This window comes from Podarcis filfolensis (genome assembly GCF_964270895.1).
Source record: "Podarcis filfolensis genome assembly, chromosome: 10".
Taxonomy (NCBI): Eukaryota; Metazoa; Chordata; class Lepidosauria; order Squamata; family Lacertidae; genus Podarcis; species Podarcis filfolensis.
In genome coordinates this window covers 56,077,306-56,105,204 of record NC_139612.1, presented here as the reverse complement: position 1 = coordinate 56,105,204, position 27,899 = coordinate 56,077,306, and the positions used below count along the sequence as shown (strand labels likewise).

The 27,899-nt window shown below is 44.5% G+C and overlaps 1 protein-coding gene across 4 annotated transcripts; it reads right to left on the bottom strand.

Annotated features, from left to right (window-relative positions):
- SINHCAF (SIN3-HDAC complex associated factor) lies at positions 1 to 27,263 on the bottom strand. 4 transcript variants are annotated; one of them, XR_014538686.1, is made up of 7 exons: positions 26,998 to 27,174; positions 13,814 to 13,961; positions 13,545 to 13,644; positions 12,601 to 12,727; positions 10,376 to 10,526; positions 7,030 to 9,216; positions 1 to 602 (listed from the first exon to the last, which is right to left on the bottom strand). XR_014538686.1 is itself a non-coding variant. In XM_083572427.1 (6 exons), exons 2-6 carry the CDS (start codon positions 13,939 to 13,941, stop codon positions 9,054 to 9,056), a joined length of 669 nt encoding a protein of 222 aa, XP_083428553.1. In that variant the 5' UTR covers positions 13,942 to 13,961; positions 26,998 to 27,263; the 3' UTR covers positions 6,307 to 9,053. The 4 variants fall into 4 exon arrangements, 3 of the variants coding, with proteins under 3 accessions (XP_083428553.1, XP_083428551.1, XP_083428552.1); XM_083572427.1 differs by lacking the exon at positions 1 to 602 and having other exon boundaries at positions 6,307 to 9,216; positions 26,998 to 27,263; XM_083572425.1 differs by lacking the exons at positions 1 to 602; positions 26,998 to 27,174 and adding an exon at positions 26,024 to 26,136 and having other exon boundaries at positions 6,307 to 9,216.
- Between the last annotated feature and the right edge of the window lie 636 nt (positions 27,264 to 27,899).

The window sequence follows — 27,899 nt, the reverse complement described above, 5'->3', positions numbered from 1 at the left end:
CTTTATGAATGAAATATCAGAGGGCAGAGTTGGCAGCAGGAATGAGGGTATGACGTGGATGTGCCAACATAGTAAGAAAGTTGTCCTGCATGCACAATGTTTGTAGGTGCTTTTGTGACCATTTCCTATTTTGCTCTATAATGGAGGCCTGCCAAAATGGAATGCTGCTGTGTTCGCAAAACTGTCCAGCAGCCACTTACTTGGAACAAAAGTGACAGAGGCCCGTATTGTCAGGAGCACAAAGAACAGCTCTTACATCATTGCAGAGCTTTCCAAGAGGAATTAGAAAATGCAACCATGAGTGTCCCCTTGCTAATCTTTGCCTTTGCCTTACAAAAGTTCCTGCTGCCAATCATGTCCATGCCAGCATCTCTAACTGGGCGCATGAGGCCAAGCCCTTGGTTCTCAGTTGGCATCTCATTACATGGGAAGATCTTTTAGATGCCATTTCTGTTTGCACCAATAAGAGAATTAGCTCAGTACTGTGGTATCAAAAATGATTCCACTTAATATTGCTCTAGTAGGGTGGCCACCCATCAATGGATAGATCCTCTGAGAGATGGTTGGAGCACTTCAGCAGCCCTGGTTCAACTCAGACACTCCTATAAAAGAACAGAGAGAGTTATTACCCCTCCCCTCCCCTGCCCCACACTACTGCTGCTCTTACTAAACAATGATTTACCATTTGCTTTGTGCAGGATTAATTACCGTACATTTAGATGTGAGGGACGCAGGTGGCGCTGTGGGTTAAACCACAGAGCCTAGGACTTGCCAATCAGAAGGTCGGTGGTTCAAATCCCTGCGACGGGGTGAGCTCCCGTTGCTCAGTCCCAGCTCCTGCCCACCTAGCAGTTCAAAAGCACGTCAAAGTGCAAGTAGATAAATAGGTACTGCTCCAGCGGGAAGGTAAACAGCGTTTCCGTGCGCTGCTCTGGTTCGCCAGAAGCGGCTTAGTCATGCTGGCCACATGACCCGGAAGCTGTATGCCGGCTCCCTCGGCCAATAAAGCGAGATGAGCGCCACAACCCCAGAGTCGGCCACAACTGGACCTAATGGTCAGGGATCCCTTTACCTTTACCTTTATTTAGATGTGACACCTAATGTTTGTTCCACACCTATAAGATATCAACCTTTAAGTGTGGTAGCACCTGTACCGTGGAACTCCCTGCCTATTGATGTTACGCAGGTGCCCTCATTGCACAGCTTTGGGTGCTTACTTAGAAAGAAATACCTACCCAAATACCCGTTTGTATACAGTATTTGCTTTTAAAGCTTGATCTTATCTATATTTTGAGAATTTCACGGCTATCATTTTAAGTTTTTTATTGCAGTTTTTAATGAATATTGTATACTAGTGGTTCCCAAACCTTCTCCCCTAAATACTGTATTGGCCCAAATATAAGCCACACCCACAAATAAGCCACACCTTTAAGGGGGGGGAAAGAAAAAAAGACAATACCTGAATATAACCTGCTCCCTTAAAATTGGAGAGAAAAAGTCACAGTGGTTGGCCTGCACTGATGCTTTTCTGGCACCCTAATCGCCCTGACGCTCAAACCAACCAGTGGGTTGGGGGGCATTGGCAGCGCTTAGCACCCCGCGCCCCGGCCCGACACTTTTTTCCGAGCATGCTGCATGCCCGCCTCCTAGCACTACCACCCTCAACAGGGGATAGGGGGCAGGATGGTGCTCGGCGCCCCGCTCCACAAGCAGGCGCTGGTGCTGGACCCCCAAGTGTGCCACGTGCCAGCCTCCCCAATGCTTCTGCAATGAACAGGGGGGTGCGGCCATTGCTGGCACTTAGCACCCCCTGACCCTCCAACATCGGTCAACAGCCTCCCAGCAAACCATCTGGGGGAGAGTAAGCCAATTTTTGTAAGGTTGCGAATTTAAGCCGCACTTTAACTTTTCATGGTTGGAATTTGGGGGGGGGGGAGTGCAGTTTATATTCAGGCTAATATGGTAATAAAAACACTTTAAAACTGTTAAAAATAATGAAAATGAACAGTAAAAAGGATTAGGTCCTATCAGCATCTACATATCTGGATAGGCTTGCCTGAACAAAAATATTTTAAGCAGGTGCCGAAGAGTACAGTGAAGGCACCTGCCAGATGTCAACGGGGAGTTCCCAAGTGTAGATGCTGCTATACTAAAGGATTGATTTCTTACTCATCCAGTTGCAATTGTGAAAGTTTGAGGGCTATCAAAAGTAGGACCTTTCCTGTGGGTGGTGCTCCAGTGCTATTAATTTCATCTGCTGGCATGTTTGCCTCGTACCTTCATTGCTACTTTATAGGTGGCAGAGAAATCTGCCCAATTCTTGTGGTCTTTTACTGAGTTAAGCTGCTGTTATTGCTCATTTATTGTTGCATCAATTGTAGAGTTCAATGTGTTTATTATACTTTTTAAATGGATTTTCTTTTATAACCCTTATTGAGGTCATTTGTCAAAAGGCAGGTTATGACTGTTATAAATAAGCATGCAAGCAGTCCTACCTGGGGAACAGGGAGGGAGTTAGCAACTGCACAGCGCAATGAGATTTCTGTAACTATTTCAAAACTGATCCAAATTACCAAAGAGCTGTTGCACTTGGTTCTCTAAGAGCAGAATCAAGCCCTAATAAAAGGTAAAGGACCCCTGACAGTTAAGTCCATTCGTGGATGACTCTGGGGTTGCAGCGCTCATCCCGCTTTACTGGCTGAGGGAGCCGATGTTTGTCCGCAGTTTTTCTGGGTCATGTGGCCAGCATGACTAAGCCGCTTCTGGCAAACCAGAGCAGGGCACGGAAACACCGTTTACCTTCCCACCGGAGTGGTACCTATTTATCTACTTGGACTTTGACATGCTTTCGAATTGCTAGGTTGGCAGGAGCTGGGACCGAGCAACAGCTCACCATGTCACAGGGATTCGAACCGCCAATTTAGACCACAGCGCCACCCACGTCCTAATGGACACGTCATAAACTTTCCTCTACCTGAAGCTAGCATTTGGGAGGGTTTTTTGAGGACTCTGAAATTCAGCTTATTTCGTCTATGCAACTGCCTTTCTGCAAGTTCAATATAACTGTTAGGTAACTAGAATCCACTTTTTATATTTCAAAAAGCCTCCAGCATTTTCTTGGTTCAGTATGTGTGTCATTCACTTGTGATCTCTGAGGTTTCACATGATTATTCAATGTGTCAAGCTTTTTCTGTGTGCTGTGTAGGAACAAGCAAAGATGGAGAAACATAGGCATGTTTTATTTCCTCTTGGCTCAAATGAAGAAGCATCTACTGAAAGCAGAATCCAGGACACTTGACTATTCAGTCAGGGGGAGGAGGAGCTTTTTTCCTAGAACCTTAAGAGCAAATGGATCATAGAAAGGATAAACGTGCACTCACAGGTCATTACATTCCCTACCCGTAAACAATTTGCGCTTAATATAGCAGCATGCAACTTTTTATTAGAGTATTTTCAGCCCTTAATTTTTCTGATGTCTGTTTACTGTTATATAAGGAGAAGTTTAGATCTGCCTCAATCCATTCCATGAACCTCAATGAAGCCATAGCATTTTATTCTGAACAAGTCTTTAAAAATAATATCTAGGCCTAGGGTCAGCGTCCATGGAGGCCCGTGAACTGCCCTAGGCCCCAAAATTAGTTGGGGTCAAAGATGGGCCTTAAAATGGATTATATTATTTGGGAACCCGTTAAAGCCTAAATAAATACAGCTTGGCTAGCTGAGAGTAAGCACATACATATTTGGGTGCATCTGCTCACAGAGACTCGATCCTCAGTCCTGTTAATATCCAAACTCACACAAGAACTGACCCCCAGACACACTTGAGACCTTGAGGATTTCTTAAGCAAACAACTCCATCTTGTGGCTCACAGCAATCATGTGCATATACAGTGGTACATTAGTTCTCAAACTTAATCCGTTCTGGGAGTCCATTCGACTCCTGAAACCGTTCAAAAGCCAAGGCGTGGCTTCTGATTGGCTGCAGGAGCTTCCTGCACTCAATCAGAAGCCGTGGAAGCAACGTCAGACATTTGGCTTCCAAAAAACGTTCGTAAATCAGAACACTCACTTCCGGGTTTGCAGCGTTCGGAAACTGATTTGTTTGGGAGCCAAGCCGTTCGACTACCAAGGTACCACTGTACTAAGAGATCATACTTGTAGTTTGCGCTATTAAGTCCAAGTCTACTCAAAAGTAAGCCCCATTACTTGGAAGATCACAATTATCAGTAGATCTGCAAAGATGGACAAGTTTCAGGCAGTCTTGTGAGTGTTTTATTTCTTATATCAAATCTGCTTCTTTATCTGTATTGAATTCGTAAATACCACCATTAACCCACCAATGGTGTACTGTTTCATCATATATATTATATGATTTTTCTTGGGTGATGAAAGCTCAATTAAGCTTGTGACATGCATTTTGTTCTTGAACTTCAGCACCTTTCATTTGTTGCGGTGTTTCTTTTTTTGTTCGTATTGTTGAACTTGTTTTGTCTTGTTTTCCTTTTCTTACATGCAAAAATCAATACAAACATTTTAAAGAGAAATGTAAGCCCACTATGTTTGATGTGGCTTACTCTTAGATAAGAGTGCATAAATGTGCACAGTAATATTGTCAAAATATAATGTGGGGTCAGCGGAGTAATAATAATTAATGCTCAATGCTTTCCCTAATTACAGTACTCAAGAACATTTCACATACATTACCCTGTTCATCTTTGCACCAATCTTGTAAAGTAGATCTGCATTAACCCCTCCCCAGATGGAGGGGAGATAGTGTAGCTTTCCTGAAGGTCACCAATAGAGGTCATGACTGAGATCCCCATGGGAGGCATACTGGTTGTTGCTTAGAACAACTGCTGTGCCGAAGTCAATATATCAATATAGCCATCTGGTTTTTGGATGCAGAACTTGATTTATATCACATAAAAATTTCACCTCTATTTAGACTCGAGAAACACTTCTGGGTACATTAAACAACATCCCACATGAACCAATGACAAGATCTCCTCTTAACTGTTTTAGATGTACATTAAGTACAAAATACTATTGAAAGCAATTCTAAGAAGCAGCAACAATATTGAGACATGAGGGGATTTCAAGTCTCACAGGCTTTGCAGAAATTCTTGCCAGCAGCTAAGTATTGGGATCAACAATTTTTTCCTGTGACACTTTGAACTTGTTTAATTCCCACACAAATCATAATTGGAAATTATAGAAATCATTATTATTCTGCTTAGGGAGTTACTTGCTCACTATGGTCACAAAGAAAACACATCAAAGATGCTAATTGGCTGGCAGCAAATATATTCATACATGTGAAATTAATTCCACAATAACTCAAGCTGTGGCACAGAGAATTCTCAGTGCAACTTCTAGCAACCAATTAATGCCAGAGTAACTCTGTCTTACACTATGCTGGTAAAGCCGTGGTCAGGGTGCAAAATGAATACAGTCGTATCTTGGTTTTTGAACAGCTTAGTTCTCGAATGTTTTGGCTCCTGAACGCCGCAAACCCAGAAGTGAGTTTTGCGAACTATTTTTGGAAGCCGAACGTCTGACAGGGCTTCCGATTGGCTGCAAGAGCTTCCTGCAGCCAATCAGAAGCCGTGCTTTGGTTTCTGAATGTTTTGGAAGTTGAACAGACTTCCGGAACGGATTCCGTTCAACTTCCAAGGTATGACTGTATTGAACTATTTTACTGCGGAGATAAAAATTCAAGGAAGTGTTTCTCTGTGAAATACCTCATCCTCATTTCTGCAGAAATATGAGAGAAAGATCCCTGCAAAAAAAAGGGGGGGGGATATTCTCCTTATTCAGCCCATGACATCATCACACATCCAAATCTGATTGACATCATGGTGTCATGCAGCCATCAAACTAGCTACTTTATTCGATTAGCTGAATCACAAAACAAACTCTTTAAAAATGTAAAAGTAGCTGTCAAGTGTGACAGTGAACAGGAGGGACACTGCATTTTTTTTTCAAAAGACAACGTTTGGTTGGACTGTGTGTGGAAAACATTCTGAGATTTATAAATCCTTTTCATACCAGGAATATTCACCCATAAAGGTTTATGATGTTACATAGTAAGTTCTCTCTTAACTTCCCATGGCTACCAATGAAGAATCGGGATGTTCTTCCTTATTCCATCCATCCTTGAAAATGAACAACTTCTTAAAGCAGCATTAGTATTTGATCTGCCCCTGAATCTATACAGCCCCTATTCTCCTGCAATTCCTACCCACTTTAATGGTGAAATCAATAAATCAAAGTGTGTGTTTTTTAAGTCAGGAAGAAAAATGCTTATTTTTCTAAATAAAGTCTATTTTTTTATTAATTACCCTAGTGTAAAAAAAAAGTTTGGATTACAAGTGTATGAACAATATAAAAAGTATAAAAACAGGTTCCATAGATTTCTACTACATTAATACAAAGTGCATAACTACATACAATTCATATTGCATTACTACATAGGAAGGAGTAAGGAGGCTGAGGGAAAAGCAGTCTGCTGTTGTAGTAATAAATAAATAAATACAGAAGTAGACGAGATGATCCATATCATAGTACATTGTTTCATACTGTAGCTGTAAATGCACAGAACCATTGACGCTTACTAAAAACAACAACCCAGAAAAGAACAAAAAAATAAAACCTTAAACGTGTAATTGATGAGGGGGAAAATATATGGGACTCCTACATGAATCCTTCAGAGATTACCAACCCAGCAAAACTGCCAAGTAGCTAGTCAGTTACAAATAAAGACCTATCTTATCCTCCCTTTAGAATATTTCTCCTATTTACAAATGGGGGGGGGGGACACAATTAAGGGAACCCTAAAAACAAGGTAGGACGACAATAGCTCAGATTTTGTTTTCCTAATGCATCAGCTTAGGATTTTTTTGTTTAATAAAAAGTATAAAAGGACAAAGTTATGTTTGTAGTAGTGCACTGCACAAAACAAGTCAAAATTCTCATGCTATTCAAATAAATGGAGAAATCCGTATGAGCTAAATACAGCAGCATACTTACTGCGGAAGCCATTATTTGCCAAAGCTGATAGAACTCTTTCCTTGGTCAATTGGCGTATTTTATCAGAATCTTGGGAATCTCATCTTAAAACAAAGCAAATAATATTCTAATTCTTATGCTGGCTGAGATTTCAGGGAAAAACTGAATTCAGCCAAGTGCCTTGTCCTACGGTTAATACACTACAGTGACAATGCTTAAGAAACCCTTTTCTCCTCTCACAGTACAGACTGAGAAAGCATGGGGGGAAACATGGGAGTTATAGGAGACACCCGCTTGCCCATAGGTGCTAGGGCAGAATTTAGGAAGAAGCAAATCCAAAATAGGGGACAAGCAGGCAGTGGGGGGAATTAACTGTGCAGTTCTGTGTTGAAGGCTGGGGACAAGAGAAGTAGGAACAAGGACTGAAGGCACTTCTGGGAGATTAGGAGGGAAGGAGGGGTAACAGGAAGGACTTGCAGCCGGGACCAGAAGATCATAAGACAAGGACTGACACTGACTACAGCCTGTGACGGCTCTTCGTACATGAAGGCTATTATGCGCATTTAGTGTCGTGAACTTGGGAAATAGCTCTAACTAGACAATACTAGGTGGTTGTGGTTGTTTTAAAAAAGAGAAGTCACAGTAATTTACGCACACATTTACAGAGTATATATCTGAAATAAAAACGCTTTCTCTTATTTGCCAACAAATGCCGTGCATGCCTAGACCTCTCTCTCTTTAGATAATACTTTACAATAAGGATGTGGGTGGGTTTCTTATTATTGCAATTTTCCTTCCTTGGGTGCGTAACCAAGCTAATCAAACAGTGCAGAAACACAGAAGAGGAATCTTAAACCTGAGCTTGTGCTAGAATGGGCTTGCTTTTGTTTGTGACTGGCCTTCAAAATTATTATTAATAATAATAATAAAATTTGTATAAAATGAAGAGTGATTACCGCATTGTTTGCATTCTGCTGTTGGATTGGGATTATAAAACCTCTTCTTACCTTGCCAGGCACAAACTGACTGCTGTTCCCAGTTGCAATTTACTAGTTTTTGACAGATTTTTACTCCGTCCTTATCAAGGTGTGGAACTAGACAGGTAAAGATAGCAATCACAAATTATAATATACACTTAATTGGTCCCATACCAAGGTACTGAAAAGAAGGACTTAGTATATATACTGTGTTATCATCACAGCCCTACACAACTGGCCAACATTTGTAAAGGGTGTCCCTTCAATACCATGAAGGAGCCCCTCATCTCCCTGAACGTTGTCTGTAATATTAACGCATAAATCATACATGGACTGCACACTGGAACAGGCAGGGGAGAGAAAAAAGTTAACTTGTTCCAGTACCAAGGTAATGAATGGGCCAGTCTCAAAACTTTATTGTTTGCCAAAGACTGATTGCATGCTCAGTCCCTTCACATACAGACTTTTACTAGGCCAGAAAGATGAGCCCTTGGCCTTGGGGTTCAGGACAGGCAAAACTTTTTATCCCTGTTAAAGCATCAGTAGTAAAAATTAAGAGCTCCCCACCTTTACAACATATACAGAGCAGGGAAGTCTTGTACAAACTTCAGCAAACCCAGGTCCATGCCTAAGAGTAATAAGTATTTTCCTCACAGGGAGAAAAGGTTACTGGTTAAAGTTTTAGCATGCCAAAATGTGAGCACTACTTCTCTTTCAGAAAAACACTACATATTTTAATTCTCTTTTATGGCCTTTCATCTGAAGAAGAGTTGTGTGGGGAAAGAGGCTGAACCAAGATTACTTGCAGCAGCATTCAGCTCAATTATGGATTTTAGAGCCTTTTAAATATTATTTACAGTCATTTGGGGGTGGGGGGAGAGATATGAACAGGTTTCTGAATTAGTGGAACTGAGGCAGTAAAAAAATGGAATCCTCAAACCGTTCAAGGTCGCGGGGGGGGGGGGAGTCTTTTGGCAGCATAGCAGGCTTCTAAAGTGAAGAGAAAGTCACTTTCAAGCCTTTCCAGAGAGAAAAAGAGGTTCTTTTTTACACCAACTGCTGTGGAAGTCACCACTCTTCCTGGTTGGAGATGGTTGGAGACTGGGGACCTTGTGGCTCTGGCTTCTCAGTTGTGGACTTCTTATTGCTACAGCAGGGTTTGAAGAGGTGAGCATCTATAACAACTTCTCCAAAGCGGCCTGTGTAAATAATTCCACAGCAAATTTTTTGCCTTCAAGAGAAAAGAAGATAAATTTGGATTTCATTTCATACATGTCTCAATTTTGACAAAAGATGGACTTGATGTGGCATACAAAAATATAAGTAATAATAATCAAAATCAGCTAACAGATTAGAATGAAACCATCACTGCAAGGTAAAGCAGCATTAAATCTAAGTGGTGTTCAATGAGATTACAAAGGATCAAAGCAGTTTAACAAGAAAATCAGAAAAAAGTTACTCCTAAAATTCTTGTCTGAACAATGAAAGGTTTCACAGCTGACCATCACTGCCTCCAGTGGAAGTGAGTTCCATATGCACTGCATGAAGAAGTACATTCTTTTCTCAGTCCTGAATCTTCCAATTCAGATTCAATGGATGTCAACAAGTTTGAGTGTTACACAAGCTAGCAAGCATGCCTGATAGCCACAAATAGCCTTGCCCTCTGTGAATCTGTCTAATCCCCCTTCAAAGCCATCCAAGATAATGGCTATCACCACACCCTGCAGCAGCAAAAGCCATAAATCAATGGTGCACTACCCAGACTTCTCGATCACAGATTGTTATACATATCTTTGCTAGGCAATACAAGCCTACACCATATATGCAGCAACTAGCTAATCCTAAAGCAAGAGGGATACTTGGAGATCAATACAACTGCTGGCTACTGTCACGGCATCCATCATTTCCCTCTAAGAGAGGATTAATGGGGGGGAGCGGGGGGGGGGGGAGAAACAGCCCCAGGACTCTGGCTTTGCTTTCAAGAGAACAACAAGATGCCTTGTGACCCACTTCATGCTCTGCATGCTATCCAGTTACTTTATTTACATCCCTAAACACCATGTTGAGTCATCAGCTGTCTGCAAGTGCTCCCTAATTGCTAAACCGAACGGAAGCAAAAGAGCCTTGTAATTAAGATTACATTTATTGCAATTATGTGCATTTTTAACCTCTGCCTCTTCCTGTGTTTTCCTCCCGCTGTCTACTTTCCCCGTTGTCTAAATCTAAGACTGTGAGCCGCCTTCAAGCAGGGTCTTGCTGTAAGCATTGTTTTAAAAAGTTTTATAAAGAGTCATGTTTGTGTAGCTAGTTGTGCTTCGGAAATAGTGCAGATTTCTACCATGAATTAAAGGAGTGTGCTGATTCTGTTTCAGGCTTCCTTTTGTTTTTACCTTTTCCAGTAAATGGGATCTAAGAAGGAGAAGACATGAGGGCGGCTGGAGCCAGCAGTCATCTCAGTGTCTGAGCCATCATCAGACTGATTGCTATAGCAGGGAGACTGGGCTGGAGACGCACTTGAAGTAGTGCTGTGGGCATCAGAGTCTGTAAGGAAGAGGGAAAACAGTGTATTTAAACTAGTTTTGCATACGTCTTTTATTTCTTTAGAATCTCAACTTTCAAAATCTCAAAGTTTCTGGTCCATATGATGAAGAAAACGTACAGAACATTTCCACGGACTACTGAGACTACCCAAGTGTTCACCTACTCTCAGTGTCCGGGGTGGGGAAACATGTGGCACACCAGGTGTCCCAATTTGGCTCACAAGGCTCTTTTCCCCAAACCACACCCATCCACCCGGCCCATGACACGATATGTGACCTCAGATGTGCAGCAGGCACTGACATGGCTCCAAAGAAACATTTGGGAGCTTAAAGTTGAGCTCCCGATTCTCCCTTTGTTTAAACAAGACAGAGAGGGCACATCTTGTTTTGGGAGGGGGAAGTGGTTTCCATTGACATCTCCCCCTCCATTTTAACAGCTGTTTCAATGGAAACCACTTCCCCCTCCTGCAGCAAGGTTCAAAGAGCTGCATAGAGCTGTTTGAATGCCCCACCCCGTAAACAGCCCTGTGATGCTCTTTGTATCTCTGAAAATGTACCCCATTAGGGGTCAGAGTGAGAAAGATCTGGCCCGGCAGCCAGAAAAGGTTTTCCACCCCTGAGTCATGCTTACACTTCTCCTAGGTTCTCTTCAGGGTTGTTGGTATTTAATCCCCCATGTACTTATTACCCCAAATCTTGCAGAGAACCATTTGATAAAACTTTTAGAAGTTTGGAACATGCCATTTACTTATTGTGGGTGAGGAAGCTCCTGGATCCACCCTTGTCACTTCCGATGGCTCAGAATGCTTTTTACCAGCTACAGCTAGTGCACTAACTACCAGCACTCTCAGACAAGGACAGCTGGCCAAAGGTAACTCGGGACTTGATTGCAGCAACGAGTTCTATGTAGGGCTACCCTTGGGCCTGGCCTCGAAGCTCTGGCTGGTGCAAAATGCTGCTGCTAGACAGACTACTGCCAGCAGTTAACACCTGCCCACGAAAGGTTGGCTGTTCAAATTCAGGTTTTTTTATTGATTTACAATGCCCTTAACTTGGGTTCAGGACCTCCTGGTCTCTTATAGACCTGCCTGGATCACTGAGATCTGGAATCCCTGCCAGTGGTCCCCATTGACTGAAGACGCATGGCTCATATCCACCAGGAGCCCTGCATTCAGTGCTTTGAGGGCAATTTGGTGGAACTCCCTCTTGGCTGAGATTAGACGGCTCCTGCCTACTTCCTGTTGAATGTCAGATGCTCGACAAAGACTTTTCCAGTTCAGCAGGGATTTTAAAATGTGTCTGATTATTAATTTAAACTTATGCATTGTATGCTTTTAATTTTTATGTACACCGCCTAGAACAGCCTTTGCTAAGCTGGTGTCCAAAACATCTTGAGTGCACCAGGCTGGCTTAGAAACTTTGGTAATTAAGTGGTATATAAATAACTTAAATAAGTAAAGATGTTGCTGCTATTTTTTAAAATAATGTCTTATCTTGCTCTTCTCTGGATTGCTAAGGGTGGTGTCATCCCATTTCCATCCCCAAAACAACTGCAATATGAATTATTCCTTTGGGATAAGATTGTGTACATACAGACAGGGTGGGAGATAGTGACCAGCCAAATGGGAGTCACGTGTTTTGACCCATTTGTGATAAAAATGGTTTAAAATAGATATATGTCTATCCCCGAGGTCTCAAATTCAGCCAGGTTTGGGAGGGATTTTCAGCTTGACTGAATTTCCAATTTTACGCTGCAACTAAGCCACTGGAACTGCAGAAACGATACTTTCAAAGTCCTCCAGTAATGTTCCTTTGCTCAGGTCCAAGAATAAGCAAGACACATACTGTAAAAAAATACAGTAAGGCTGTGAAACTAGCAAGATTTAAAGCCAGCCTCTTAGAGAGATTTAGGAGGGAGTATTCCAGGGTAGCCAACATGGTGGATTTTTTGAATTTAATACTGCCTCTATACACCAAAGGCCCTCTCCTGTGATATATAGTACAGCCATTCAGAGTCAAGGCCCGCTGCACCAAATCAAGCCCATTAATGGAAAAAGCAGATAGGATTAACATACTGTGTCTCTTCAACTCTTTCTGCAGCTTGCTTATCTGATTGCTCTTCATCCTGCTGCCAGAAAGGGTTTTCATCTTCTTTGGCTTCAATGTCGTCTTAAGACTCGGTCCAGCTCTTGCATCCACCACCTGGAAAAGGACAGCAAGAAAAAAGTTTGTTTCATCGACTCTCATCTGATGAATTGTAGCAATAAGCAATGGTGTAAAAACTGCAAAACCTTTTTTTAAATGGGGAAAGCAGCTGTGTTCTGATTTGCACGCAAGAGTTTGCTTTACATTGCTCAGGCTCTACTGTGCTTTAAAATAAATAATAAAAGAATAATAATTGAAACTCAGCACCCAAGACCTTTCAGGTTCAGTGTCAAGTAAAGCTGGATGCTCTGAACTGTATACATTATGCAAATGGAGCAAAATTTGACTAAATTGCAACCCAGAAATCCGCACCCGCCCTTTGAATTGTTCCAGTGCACTGGGAGATGATGCTTCTGCCCCTTGCTTCTTATCTAATGTGCAGCATACCTCTAGTCAGAAGGAATAGCTAACCAGTGTCCTTCAACCTGATGCCCTCCAGATGTTGCTGGACTACAACTCCCATCAATTCCTGACCAGTGGCTAAGCTCACTGGGGATCAGAGGAGTTGTAGTCCAACTGTATCTGGGCCTGTTGTGGCTTATGCAACTCTCCCTCCCAGTCCTATTTATCTAATATATTAATGCCTTATGAGTCATAACATACATTAAGGCAGGCAATGGCAGAACCATAATACCAGCTGTTCTACACATGTTGTACACACAATGGCTATTAAGAAGGAAACGCTCAGGACGACAACTTCCACCAACCCAAGCCATCGTGATCAGTGATCATGGAAGGTCTAGTCCAGCAAGATTTTGAGGGCACCAGGCTGGCTACTCCTACCATGATACAGGATGAGAGATGGAAAACTCACATGATTCCAGTTCTTTTTTGATCCTGCTGGCAGTTTTTTCCATCTTTTCACCAGAAGCACACAAGCGTTGCAAATATCTCCTGATCGGGCCTCATGCAGACTGTGAGAAGAACACAAAATAGTTCAATTGCTTGGTTATACTAGAAGGAGATCAACAGAGAGAAAGGCACACAACTTGGCACCCCTTTGGTTCTCAGGCTTCACTGAATTTTGTAACAGCCTTCGGCTCAGAAAACCCAACACAGTGCTGGAATGGCACCAGCCCTTACCCAAAGCAGTTCTGGAAGTCCTTTTCATAACGCTTGCTGTCAGTGAAGCGAGAACTGGAAGACTTTGCTCTGCAAATGCAGCAACCTTCTAAACTCCGGTACATCTTCGGTTTGTGGAAGCCAAACATCTTCTCTTCCCTTCTTTAGCCTGTTGGGATGAGGGAGGTTAGGAAGGAAAAGAAAGGAGGTGATCAAGCTTCAAAAAGGAACAAGGGTAGGCAACATTTAAAAGGCAGCTGTGGTCTCTACCCCCCGCATCTGCCATGTACAACTCTGCAAACCGACACCGCATCGCAGTCAGAAATGCCCAGTGGGAGATGATCCATTATTCATGATCCCTGTCCCACACCATTTCCCATAAGGACAGGTGTCTCAGACACATTTCCGTTTCTCTCGATCACCAGCAGCACGTGCGTTTGTGTCGCCCCCTCGTTCAATGCAGAGGACACCACAGGATATTCAGCCAGGCATGTAACAAGGTGACCCAAGCGGCTGCGGTTAATGCAGGAAAAAAGGGGGAAGTTGCCCCATAAAAAGGTGCATTCTAAGTCACCAAGTCTGTCTCAAAAGTTATTTCAGGTAGATTCGTTGGCTTCAAATGTGGAAGGGAGAAAAACAGGCATACACCACTCAAAAGAAAACCAATCAGAATGGGAATCTATGCCCACCAATAGCGTTCCTGATTTTTTAAGACAAAAACCCCAAAACTACATTTCCGTGCTATTATTGCTATTGTGCTAGAAAAGTACAGGGTGGCCCCAAATACCGGTAGGTATACTTCCCTCAGGACCTGCACAAGTGCCCATCTCTGATGACCTTTTGGGGCCTCCAAACATCAGGACTGTATATCCAAACCATACTTCTATAGCCCCTGGCCTTGGCTGGTGCTTACATGGGTCTTTAATTCTTGGCCCATTTCAGCTGTGCATGTTTTATAGCCATAATAATACAATGCAATGTATCAGACTTTAATTTTTGTGCACTGCCTCAAGACTGAAGTGGGAAGCAGTACAAAAATGACTCAATAAAATAAATATAAAACAATAAGTCTTTTCAGGCTCTACTACCTCCAACCCTTTTCTGTCGCAAACAGTAAATCCAACCTCTTAGCCTCTACGTATCTCCTGCCAAACATGTTGGGGAGTATCATCCTTCTTGCCACTGTGCGGCAGATTTCACAGAAGTGCAATATTAAATAAGAATACAGAAGCACAGTTATTTGCCAGAGGCACATTCCTTGACATGTACCATCTCAACTGAAGGGACACTGACCTCACAGTTCCATCAACTGGGAAGCCCAGCCATCGCCTCTCGTGCCTTGAACATGCAAGGAATGTGCCTCACGACTAAGCTATAGCATCTCATCCAAGGACTGGGCCTGGTCACACAGAGGACTGGCAAGAGGGTGGGGGCCACCGAGGAAGAGACACAGATGCCAAGGAAAAAGTTGGCAAGGCTTTCTGTTGTTGACAGGTCTAATTTCTGTGCACCTGTAAGAAAAGCTTCCATCCAGTTTCACAAGGCTGAGTTTTCATCTGGCCAGGAATGAGCCTGCAGTTCACACCAGAATCTAAACCAGAAAGCAGCCTGTGGGTGTGGCCTTTATTTACTTCTTTAATTTATATACCCCCTTTTCTTCCAAGGAGCTCTCTCGCTTTCACCAGCAACTACTCCACAGGCAAAGAATCCCTTTTGTGCCAAGGGTGCCGCGTGTCAACTGCTGGAGCAGGGGCAAAGCCAGTGGTGGATGGTGCCACCCCTTTTCCTCTCCTGGAGCCCCATTTCACACTTCTTCCCCACCCAGCAGGCTACTAGGGAGGGGCAGAAGTCCACCCTGTTCATTTGCAAGGGGCCTCTTATCCTACCGTCCCTCTGGAGTCCGGACTCCCCCTCCTTGCATGAAATTAAGCCCTATGTGATGGCTGACTCCTCCTGGAATTTATGGCCAGTTGTATCAGAGATGTGGAATTTCAGGGCCAGGGGCTGAATGTGGTCCAGGTCTCTGCCTGGCCCTTGTAGCTCTCCCCATCCCACACCCCCTCCCAAGTCACAGCCCTTGGCAGCCCTGCTTTACCTCCCCCTTTCCAGTGTTTCTGCCCAGCTGCGAGGTGACCCTGAACTCTTGATATGCCTCTTGCTTATCTGGGAGGAGGAGGATAAAGAGGAACACAGGAGAGCGAAGAAACCAGCCTACTGCGCAAAAAACAACATTAGCATTTCTTGCTCAGCTCATGTTTACATCTGGTCCCATCCACTCCCAATTTGTGAAGGAGGCAAAGCAACCACCTGGGCTGGGGGAAAAGTCCCCACTTCATTTTATACCTACGCTCTGCGCTTTGTTTTCGGAGGGGATGGTTTGGCAAAGACTGGGAGCTGAATCAGGTGCTGCTGTCCACAGTGAATCTGCACAGCTGCTGCCCCGGGGCAGCAATTCCAAGCATGCTTTGATCAAGAAGCAAGTCCCACTGAAGTCAGGAGGACTTGTTTCCAACTAAGCGTATTTAGGAAGCGGAAGCTGCAGATACAGCAGAATGCTGCTGCACAATCGCTGCCAGGACTGAGACCCTGTCAGCATGTAAGCCCTTTACTCAGAGGTCTGCCCTGCTTGCCGACTTGCTACTGGGCCAAGTTCAAGTATATAAAGCCCTTAACAGCCTGGAACCACTTTACCTGCAAGACTGCCTGGGAACTGCAGCCCTGTGAGAGGTAAACTATAGTTCCCGGGATTCTTTGGGGCATAGGCAGCCATAGGCTTGCTTTGTTGCACAGGAGCTGGGCTAGACAGAACAGGTTGGAGCAGAGCAAGAAATAGGAGTGTAAGTTTCAAATGTTAAAATTATTTTTTAAAAACCTTATTAGCTTCTCACAAGAGAAATCAGCACTTTCACTCAAAAAGGAATCTCAAATCAAGTTTGATGCCCTGTGCTGCTTCAGACAAGAGGAAGCTACAATTATCCAGCTGTACAGAACGAAACAAACACACTTAAGAGTGCAAGTGTCAGAAATTTTTTTTGGGGGGGGGGACGGAATGCAGAGGAAAATACACCACATCACTTGTTTTCTAATAATCTCACTGCCAGCCAGTTCTGTTGCTACTGTTCTTATTAATAAAACAGAGCCATCAATGAACACAGCATTTTACAGGAGTTTAAAAGGCAAAAGAAAAAGTCGGGCCAGCACTTGAAGACCTTGCACTTTAAATTAATAGCTAATACTGAAGGCTGAAATTGATTTAAGATACCATGCCTCAGTTGCTAAAACTTCTAGTGAGTGTTGCTCTACTGAGCTCTGGGCACACTTTTGCAAGGGAATTTAACTCATACCTTTTAATGACAGGACTACTAGAGGGCAAACAGGAGTCCCAGAGTGATCCACCAGCCACCAGTACTTTTCTGCGGTTTCTTGACAAAACAACTACTTCCAAAATCCTTAAACTCTCTTGTCCACCCAGTTATGGAGAAGGGTTGTAGTTGAAGCACAGGCTCTGCCCAAAATCAGCCTGTAGCATCTTCACGAAGGGCTGGGAAAGACTACTGTCAAAAATCCCAGAGAACTGCTGCCAGTCAGTGTAGAAAATACTGAACTGGATGGGCAAAGCATTTGCCTCAGTACAAGGCAAGCTTCTTAAGCTCCCCAATGCCCGGAATCATCCTACAACCTTTTGCAAATGGTCAGAACAGATTCTCAGGCTTCTTTCAGCCTGAAACAAGAGGTTGTGGACTCTCCTTCCTTGGAGGTTTTTAAGCAGAGGCTGGATGGTCATCTGTCAGGGATGCTTTAGCTGAGATTCCTACACCGCAGGGGGTTGGACTAGATGACCCTTGGGACCCTTCCAACTCCACAATTCTATGATTTTTTTTTTCACACCTGTGTGTACTACAAAGGACAAGAAACAAATATGCCGATGTACATTAAGGGCATTTATCTCTGGAAAGTAAGGGTGGATCATCTTGGGAAGCTATTAAGCATTGCAACTAAAAGCCAATGGACTTCAAAACAGAAAAGGTAATAAAATAAATATTTGGTTTCTATGGTGGTATTACGGTGGAATGTTTAGTCTCCCAAAGTGCTTTATAATCCTTCTCTCATTCATAATAGCCCAGTCGTGGCCCATTCTATTTTTTTATGATTGCACACACATGAGTAATGCCAAGTTTAGATTTCAAAGTGATCTACAGGCAACAAAAACAAACCATAACTAGGAATTTGGGCTGAAGGCTGGTGCCCATTTCCAAATCCAGATCCAGCTGTTTAGGGGCAATTCCAAAACTGACTACAGCGGTGCCTCGGGTTAAGTACTTAATTCGTTCCGGAGGTCTGTTCTTAACCTGAAGCACCACTTTAGCTAATGGGGCCTCCTGCTGCCGCCGCTGGAGCACGATTTCTGTTCTCATCCTGAAGCAAAGTTCTTAACCTGAGGTAATATTTCTGGGTTAGTGGAGTCTGTAACCTGAAGCGTATGTAACCTGAGGTACCACTGTATTGTTTTCATGCCGGCCTGTCTGCAAGAGTCACGCTTACATGAAAGAGCCTTATATCCCACCCCCTTCTGATAATCTGCTTTCTCACAAGGCCAATTCATCTGCCAAAACCCTTCTGCAATGCAACCGTGGGAGATGATAAGCCTTGATACAGTTTGCCTGGGAGAAAAACACCCATGTGTGGAAACACCTGGAGCCTTTATTTTGAGAACGAAGGGCAACAATGAACAAACTGAACCACAACTGGAGACCACGGAAACAGAATCTGCTGCTTCCCACTGGCAAGTGATGGCCCTTCTTCCTTTGGCAGATGACTATTTTTAACTTAAGCCTACGCTATGCAAGGCAACTCTCCACCAAACTTCAAATCATACTAGGCAGGACATAGAGCTGCCTGTCATTTATCTACCTGCACTTTTATTCCCATTTCTCCCTCAAAACTGGATGATACCAAGCACAGCCCCAAACTGCTGGACGTAAGATCTGCAAGTGGATATTTTTTTTTTTATAATATTTTTATTTTTTCCATATAAACACAACACAACAAACATAAACATACAAAGACAAAAACAGAACAAAAAACATGTATCATTTCATATCCTAATTTCATATACCTTTCTTCCCCGACTTCCTCATGCCTCCCCTTTCTGTATTCCAAATTCTTATCGATTGTTCAGCAAATCTTCCCTTATTTTAATTTAAATTTAGACTATTCTTCCTTATTCTCCTTGTCCTAACCATTGCTAATAGTAACCATTTACTTTCCAGTCCAACATCATTCTAACTTTCATTAACTTTGTAATATTTCTTTAAATAGTCCTTGAATTTTTTCCATTCTTCTTGCGCTGCCTCTCTTCCCTGGTTTCGGATTCTGCTCGTCATTTCTGCCAAGCCCATGTAGTCTATCACCTTCATCTGCCATTCTTCCAGTGTGGGTAGCTCTTGCGTCTTCCAGTACTTCGCAATGAGTATTCTAGCTGCTGTTGTAGCATACATAAAGAAAGTTATATCCGTCTTTAACACCCCTTGGCCGACAATACCCAAGAGAAAGGCCTCTGGCTTCTTGGGGAAAGTACATTTAAATACCTTTTTAAGTTCATTATAGATCATTTCCCAGAATGCCTTAATCTTCGGGCAAGTCCACCAAAGATGAAAAAATGTACCTTCAGTTTCTTTACATTTCCAACATTTATTGTCAGGCACATGGTAAATCTTTGCAAGCTTGACTGGGGTTATGTACCACCTATATATCATTTTCATAATGTTTTCTCTTAAGGCATTACATGCCGTAAATTTCATCCTGGTGGTCCACAACTTTTCCCAATCAGCAAACAAAATATTATGACCAATGTCCTGAGCCCATTTAATCATGACCGATTTAACCGTTTCATCTTGTGTATTCCATTTCAGCAGTAAATTGTACATTTTGGACAAATTCTTAGTACTGGGTTCTAACAGTTCTGTCTCCAATTTTGATTTTTCCACCTGGAAGCCAATTTTACTGTCCAGTTTAAACGCTTCATTTATTTGATGATAATGCAACCAGTCTCTCACCTTCCCTTTTAATTTCTCAAAACGATCTGCAAGTGGATAAAAGGAGCAGAGCCCTTGCAGCTAATATCATGGACAGCCTTGGGCTCAGGAATTTCCTTCCCTCCCACCAACCTTTTACTAATCTTCAAGCCACAGTACAAACCTCCCATTTGACAGAGAATTCCTTGGCTCCAGGCACGGAAATTATTTACTTCATTGTCCTCCAACAGAAGGAAGTTTACAAAAGATATGCATCTGTACAGGCTTATATATTCTTTTAAACCAGTATTTCCAACCTGTTTTTAAAAAGTAGTAATTGTAGGGGGGGATATTAGCACAAATTAAGTTTGTTCCAGAAGTGTGAGACCCATCTTTTTGTAAACTTATCTTCTTGGAAGTTAATCATTTCTCATCTTTGATAATTCAGTTAAGTAGCATCACATACTTTCTTTAGCTATTTCTTTACAGGAGGTGTTTTGTCCTTTTTCCAGTTCTGACTATTCTTGCATAGATTAGTAGACTTGCAATAGTAGAGTGTCAGGGTTTTTTGTTTTGTTTTACTTTTATCCAAATAGCACAAAGGAAGGTATTTGCAGGAATTCCTAGTTATATTGCACCCTGCTATTTCTTGCATAATATACATTATACAAGAATGTATAATTCATTTGGCTTCTCTATCCATAATTTTATTTTCTTTGCTTTTCTTTAAACTACAAAGACTCAGATGCTGCAACCTTTCTTGACAGGGGAATTGCTTCATCCCCATGACCATCTGGGTTGGATACATGCAATCGTATTCACTAACTGTCCAATAAAACAATATTTTACTATGCCCGATGCAAATCTAAATGCTCTCTATGCAATACTTGTAAAACTATGTTAAGCAATGCTTCTTAAACACACACAGTCCATCTCAATATGGGATTGTGATTCTCCCAATTCCATCAATGACTATTAAAAGGTAAAGGGACCCCTGACCATTAGGTCCAGTCGTGGCCGACTCTGGGGTTGTGGCGCTCATCTTGCTTTATTGGCCGAGGGAGCCAGCATACAGCTTCCGGGTCATGTGGCCAGCATGACGAAGCCGCTTCTGGTGAACCAGAGCAGCGCATGGAAACGCCGTTTACCTTCCCACTGGAGCGATACCTATTTATCTACTTGCACTTTGACGTGCTTTCGAACTGCTAGGTTGGCAGGAGCAGGGACCGAGCAACAGGAGCTCACCCCGTCACGGGGATTCAAACCGTGACCTTCTGATCAGCAAGTCCTAGGCTCTGTGGTTTAACCCACAGCGCCACCCGTGCCCCCTTATCAATGACTATTACTGTATTGTTTTTTCCCATCCCTCAAATTAGCAATGTCACCATACTAGTGGGTGGGGTAAAATCCTGTAATATATAGATGGCTTACTATTCTAGGACTAAGACAGATTGCACACCTGACTCTGCCTTCCCTTCAAGTCACTTCTATTTCAGCAGGATTCTGATCCTATGCTGTGGGTTTGCTGCTTAAGAGTCCACACCAACCGGTGCAAAAGCTTTCTAGGATTCCCAGACCATCACAGATGGGAGATACCAGGGATCAAATATGGGGCCCTACCCATGCTCTGCCACTAGGTGGATCGTGGCCTGATCCAGCAAGACGCTTACATCCTTCACCAAGGGTGCACACTCAGGACCATACAACACAGCCGTGTTTTAACTTCAAGAGACCTCCAAGGTGGATCAATGGGGTTCTAGTAGAAAAAATAAATGATCAATTCAGACTAGCCCTGCTTTAAAAGGAGCATCCATCCCAAGGAGAGAATGCGCCATTGCAGATCCAGAAACCCATGTGCTAAAACTCTCACCAGGTTCCTCACTGGCCCAAGTTTGCTCTTTCAGTTGCGAAAGATCACCAGATTACCAAGCTTCATTATCGAAAACTCCCTGGGTGGTCACAGGAAAGCCTCTCTCTCTCAGCCTTTCAATCAACAGCAAGTTACTTCACAAGGTTGATCCTGTGGGAATTAAGCATGGACTCCACGGCTAGGTAATGCTATTAGTAGCAAGAACAATTTCTTAAAACTCTGGACTCACACAGTTTGTTAAAGATAACCGCCTCTCTCTCGCTTATTCAATGAAGTTTAAATGGGTGTAGAATGATTGTCTGTGATTGCTTGAGCAATACTTCCTTGCAATGTATTGGTGTGGCCTATAAAACACAGGGTGGGCCACTTTTCTCCTGCATTCCTTTGGGAGTAATCTGCGAGGGGTGGGGCAGGAGCTCAAAGGGACAAAAGTGGAAAAAAATGGGTGGGTCCACTCCCTGTTTCTCTCCCTCTCCTCTTTCCAGTGCCCCCTTCTCTTCCCTCCTTCCCTGGTGGACCATCAGGAGACAGACTGCTCTTGTCAGAGGTCTGAACTGTTTGCCTGCAGAAGGCTGTTGAAATGAGTTGCAAGTTACCCACACTTTATCTCCATGGAGTAACAGAAATGCAAAGCAAGCCAGGTCTCTGCTGAGGTGCTGACAATTTAATTTCTGATGCTAGAGAACAGAAAGGGTTGCATCCAATGACACTGTCCTCCTGGAGCAAGGTCTTCTGTCTGCATAATGGGGCTTCTTCTCCCTCTCAGTGGTGCCTCCCCACACACCCTCCAGAGCAGATTCTGGGAGCGTACCGGGCAAGGAAGTCCCACCACGCTGGTGGAAGTCCTTGCACTAATGGGACAACTTTGTTGGATGCAATCCAAAGATTATAAAAGGGATGAACCTAAGCAAACACCGTTCCAAGTACTTGGAGATGAGGAGATAGATAGAGCCCAATTCTGTATGTGTTTACTTGAGATGAAACTCCAGTGTGTTCAAAGAGCCTTAATCCCAAACTTAGAAGAGCCTATTGGACCACATAGCCCTGCATCCTGTTCTCACAGTAGCCAACAAGATGCCTGTAGGAAACCCTCAAGCAGGATCTGAGTGAAAGAGCATCTTGCCCATCTGCAAATCCCAGCAACTGGTATCGAGAGGCCTACTGCCTCTGACAGCATAGCCTTAGCCCCCATGAACTTGCCCAATCCTACTTTAAAGCCATCCAAGTTGGTGAGAATCACTACCCCTTCGGGAGTTCCATAGTTTTAACTACACACTGTATGAATAAATACAGTGGATGCTCAGATTGCGAACGTGATCCGTGCGGGAGGCACGTTCACAACCCACAGCACCGTGTCTGTGCATGTGCAAAGCACGATTTAGCGCTTCTGCACACGTGCGAGCGGCGAAACCCAGAAGTAACCCATTCCAGTACTTCCAGGTTTGGCGCGGTGCGCAACCCGAAAGCACACATCCTGAAGCATCTGTAACCTGAGGTATGACTGTACTTTCTTTTACCAAAGAGGTCCTTTAATTTCTGCCCATGATGCCTACTTTGCTGCTAATACCTGAATAAGAATAACAGCACTTTCCACACAACACTCAAAATGACATTTGAGTTTCTGTTGTAGTATAGAAAGTCGCATGTGAATGCTCCTCTCTGTGCCAGGGAGAAAACTAGATGAGAGCTTCTTAAGGACCCCTCTATACATTTTCAAATACTGTATTGTAAATGAGCACCAAAAGAGGTGGGAAAATACAAAGGGACTTTGAGAATCATGTTTTAAAAGACCCTCAACTGTCTCCGTCCATACACTGAAAGCTACGAGCGTGCATATATAAAGTGATTAAAGTAGGAAAGAGTTTCCAAGCATTTAAGCCATTTTTAAACGAAACCCTGTGCAAAAGAAGATCACCACACCACTCACCGCGGAGAGGCAAGCCTTGCCTCCAGCAAAGACCACCCACCCACATCCACCTCAGCCAAGGACGACCTACTTTTCAAAACAGGCCATAATGATCAGAGAGACACCAAGCTCTGAGATCTCTCTTAGGCACAGGTGCAAGGAACTCTGCTTGCCCAGGAACAAAATATGTATACACACTCTCTAGAAGCAGCAAAGAAGACGCAGCAGCAGCAACGACATTCACAGCTATGCTTATGCAAGAGGAGAATGTGCCAATCTACCTGCCAAGCTCAGCCACTGCCATGAGGTCTCTCCATGTAATGCCCAAACGTGCAACTGGACAAGAGAGAGGATATTGTTGTTGTTTACTCATAGGATCTGATGGCTAAAAGAAGCCAACAATGGAGGGAGGTGGGAGAAGGGACTCACTCATGCATAGGCATTGCAAATCATTACACACACACACACACACACAAAACAAATAAAAGGCAATCAAAAGCTGTCCACATTTCCTGTTCCGCTTTGGACTAGCTTTGCAGTAAGGGGCTGCCATGGAAGGAAGCGTCATAACATCCCCCCCCCCTCCAGAGGCCGACTAATCTCCAGTGCTACTGGTGGTAGTCTCTGCTCGAGCGCGGGGGGGGGGGCGGGGCTGGGGGCTGGAAGAGAGCGAGCGAGAGATCGGGGTCATCATTGCCACTGGCACGGATTTTACACACACACACACAATATATATATATATATATATATATATATATAAAATGTGCGAGAGCACAGCTTTCCACCCTCCCACGAGCACGCCTCCCACGCAGAAAGAGGGAAAGTGGCATCCCAGGCGAAGTGACTTGAGTTTCGAACGCTTTTTTATTAAAACTATAATGAGAAACAGCAGGTTGCGCTGGCGCTCTCACCAAATTTGTGTGTGTGTGTGTGTGTCTGCGCGCACACACACAAACGGTGGGAGATGGAAAGCAAAGGAATGGACCCTCATTAAGTAACCAGGGAAAGTTTTACTCCTTCGCATTCTCGCAGAACAAAAGAGACGATAAAGGTTCCCACCCGCCCCCTCCATCCCATCGCCGCCGCGACCAGCAGCACTTCCTGCTCACTAATGCCGCCCGCCCCCCACCGGCGCCCCGCTAAGCTCCTGCCTGCACATCGGGTGGGTGTGAGCGCGCGATCTGCCCGCGATGGTAGGAACTGGTTCCTCCTCATGGCTTTGCCCTGACGTAATTCAAACATGGCAACAGTTCCGACTTCAAAGCGGGATCGGCGAGACCTCCCATAAACACGCGCCACGAGGGGAGAGCGAAACGCGCTTTAACCCCGCACAGAGGCACAAAAGCGTGTACCAACAAGGCAAACGTGACATTTATTCCTTCCAGCTCTCTCACTTTCCCAGTTAATTAATGACCGAGCGACATTACAGCCCGGGACAGGCAGCAGCAACCAGAGCATGTGTTTGCTCCAACACTCCGCTGGGTCCTGCCTGAGCCACCTAAACACGCCTCCTCCGCCGCCGCTTCCCTGCACGCGGCTTGGTACCTTGCACTGGGGGCGCGCGCAGTATCTTAACATCAAAATAAAATTTTTTAAAGTCCTCAAGAAGCAGATGCGACCTCGTGCGTATTTCTCTGCTCCGATTTCGGATGCAACACGGTTCGTGCGTGTTTCTGTGTCGAAGGGATAGAAAGCAGCGCTGCTGCTGCGGCCGAGCCGCCTCCCCCCCCCCGCCCCGCCTCTCGCGCGCCGCGCCGTTTGCAAAGCCCAGCAGCCACATGCTCTATATAAGCCCTTTGTTTTGCCTACATGCGGCAAACAAGGTAGTAGCCGGGGCTGTTTGCTTCCGCGGAGTGGAATTCGAAAACAAAAGATTACACTTATGAGACGCACGGGAAAGGGAGGAAAGGTTCCAGGTCGACTTTAAAGGAAAACAAGACTCGTATTGCACGGCGGCGCGGGCGGGGAGGGGCGGATGTGCAGCGAGGCGACTGTTAAAAAACAAAAGTTCCGATCAAAGTTGTATACAGTACAGTACTTTAAAGAGTGTCTGCTTTCAAAGTGGCAGGCCGCATTACCACCCACCCAACTCAGATGGTTAATGACATGGTAGTCTGATAAAAAGCTGTTTAATTTTTTATATTAAAAAAACCCGAGATTAACACCACAATCCTAACCATGTCAACTCAGAAAGAAGTCCAGTTTTGTTCAATAAGGATTACCCCCTGGTAAGTAGCTTTAGGATTGCAATTTTAAACGACTTGCGTAGCTTGGAGCACGTGTCCTGACAGATTGCACAAAAACAAAAGATCCCTTCGTTTCAAGCAACGCAGTTGCGGCTGAAACTGGAGTCGCCTCTAAAAGGCATGGGCAAACCACCCCAAGGGTAACCCGCCCCGCCTCTGTCCTGCTGTCTTTCCCATTCCTCCGAGGAAACATACCCCGACACCGCCATGGCTGTTACCCGCTTGCCATGCAACGCGGTGCAACTTTCCCCTCGCGGAATCGATCTACAGGTGTATCACTCGCAGAAAGGAACGCGGACCCCGGGGAACGTTCGGAAATGGAACGCCCGCGTCGCCAACATTCCAAACCTCGCCTCGAATCCTAAGCCGGTTTAGCCGACCTCGAGGGATTTGTTGCAAACCTTATTCCCCCTCCCCCTCCCTTTTGCTTCCCATTGTCGCCGGTCCCGCGTCCATAGCTGTAACGGACAACACAAATCTGACCGCCGCCAACACGCCGTGCACAGCAAATTGCTGCCCCAAATCCCACATGTTATTACTCGGAAGTAGAAACCCATTAACTTTCATTCCACTGTGAAGGGTAGCCGGGATTGCAGCAATCACCTCGCTTCCTTTCTGTTACGAGAAAGGAGCGAACAAACAACTTTTTTAAACTGGGAACTCCCCGCTCCGGGGCCCGACCGCGGTCCAAAGCACTAACTGCATTAAAACACCCAGCGATTTCCAAGTTCTCTTTACGGTCGTGCCGAACAAACCGGATTCAATTGGGAGGGGTAGTGGAACAGATAGAGAAACTCATCCTACAACTGTTTTCCTTCATGGGGGGCTGGAGTCCTCACTCCGCCACATGCTCGACCTACAACAATACAAGCAGCGTTCCGCTGCCCCCGTTTCTTCCGCCACAGGATACCCCTCCAAAATGCAAAGCATTCCAGAGAATAACGCCAGCTACACACCGTCTCACCTACAAACACCCCCCTTGCATATATACGACATCCTCTTGATAACTAGTTTGCTTGCAGAAAGGCAGGTTAATTAAAAAATTTAAAACACACAAATAAAAGAGCACAAAACTTGTCCGACCCCGCTCCCCGTCTTTCAGATGTACGGCTACTATTTTAAATCTATATTTTCCCAACTGGAAACGACGAACATTTAAAAGGATTTACCTCCAACGAATCAATAGCGTGCTGGGTTGTGCGGAGCGATCTTCCTCCCCCCTCCTCCTCTGCGCGGTCTCGTTGTCTCGCTCCTGCGTCTGGAGAGATGCAAGCTCTGGAGTCATTGGCTTAACTTCCAGGCGGTGTGCGCATGCGCGGTTCCCACGACTCCGTACTCCTCAATCGAGCTCTTTTGCATGCGCGTACCATTGTCCTTTTAAGGGAGAAAAGGGCCGAGCGAAAAGCATGGGAAGGAAAAGCACGGGGGAGGTCCCGGTCATTGTGACGCCAGAAGTGACGTTGCACGCACGCGGGGCCAGATTTGTGGGAGGGAGATTCTAAGCGAAGCTAAGGAAGGAACGTCTCTTGCCGCAGTTGCTCATGCTCTCGCTGCCCATCCAGGATTTTCTTCGGGTAAAAGGACATAAATCATCTTGTAGGGCAATGAATGAATGAATGAGCTCGCTTCCCTTTCTCAGCCCATTTTCTATTCTTCATGCACAGATGCGAGGCTTCAAGGTTTGGTTTGGAATGTGAGAGCACCAACGCTTCCTGTGTAGGATTTCCTCCCGGATACACACCGGCCATCACTGATTCTCCTGTAGCCTCCCATTCAGTCAATGATGAGGTCCATTTTGCCTTAGTTTCATAAGTGTCACAGGCTCCCAGCCTTCTCACTTAGGTGTGGCGTGGCGCCTAGAACCTGGGATTCCGGCTCAGCCAATGAAGCTCACTGGATGACCTTGGGACACGTCAATCTCTCGGACCAGCCTACTGCACAGGGGACAAGGGGCAGACCATGTGTCACCTTGAGCTCCTTGGGAGGAAAGGCAGGATGCAAATGTAATAAAATACATAACTGTGCGTGTAGGCAAGTAGTGTTGGAGCACAGATTTTGGATATCTAATTAA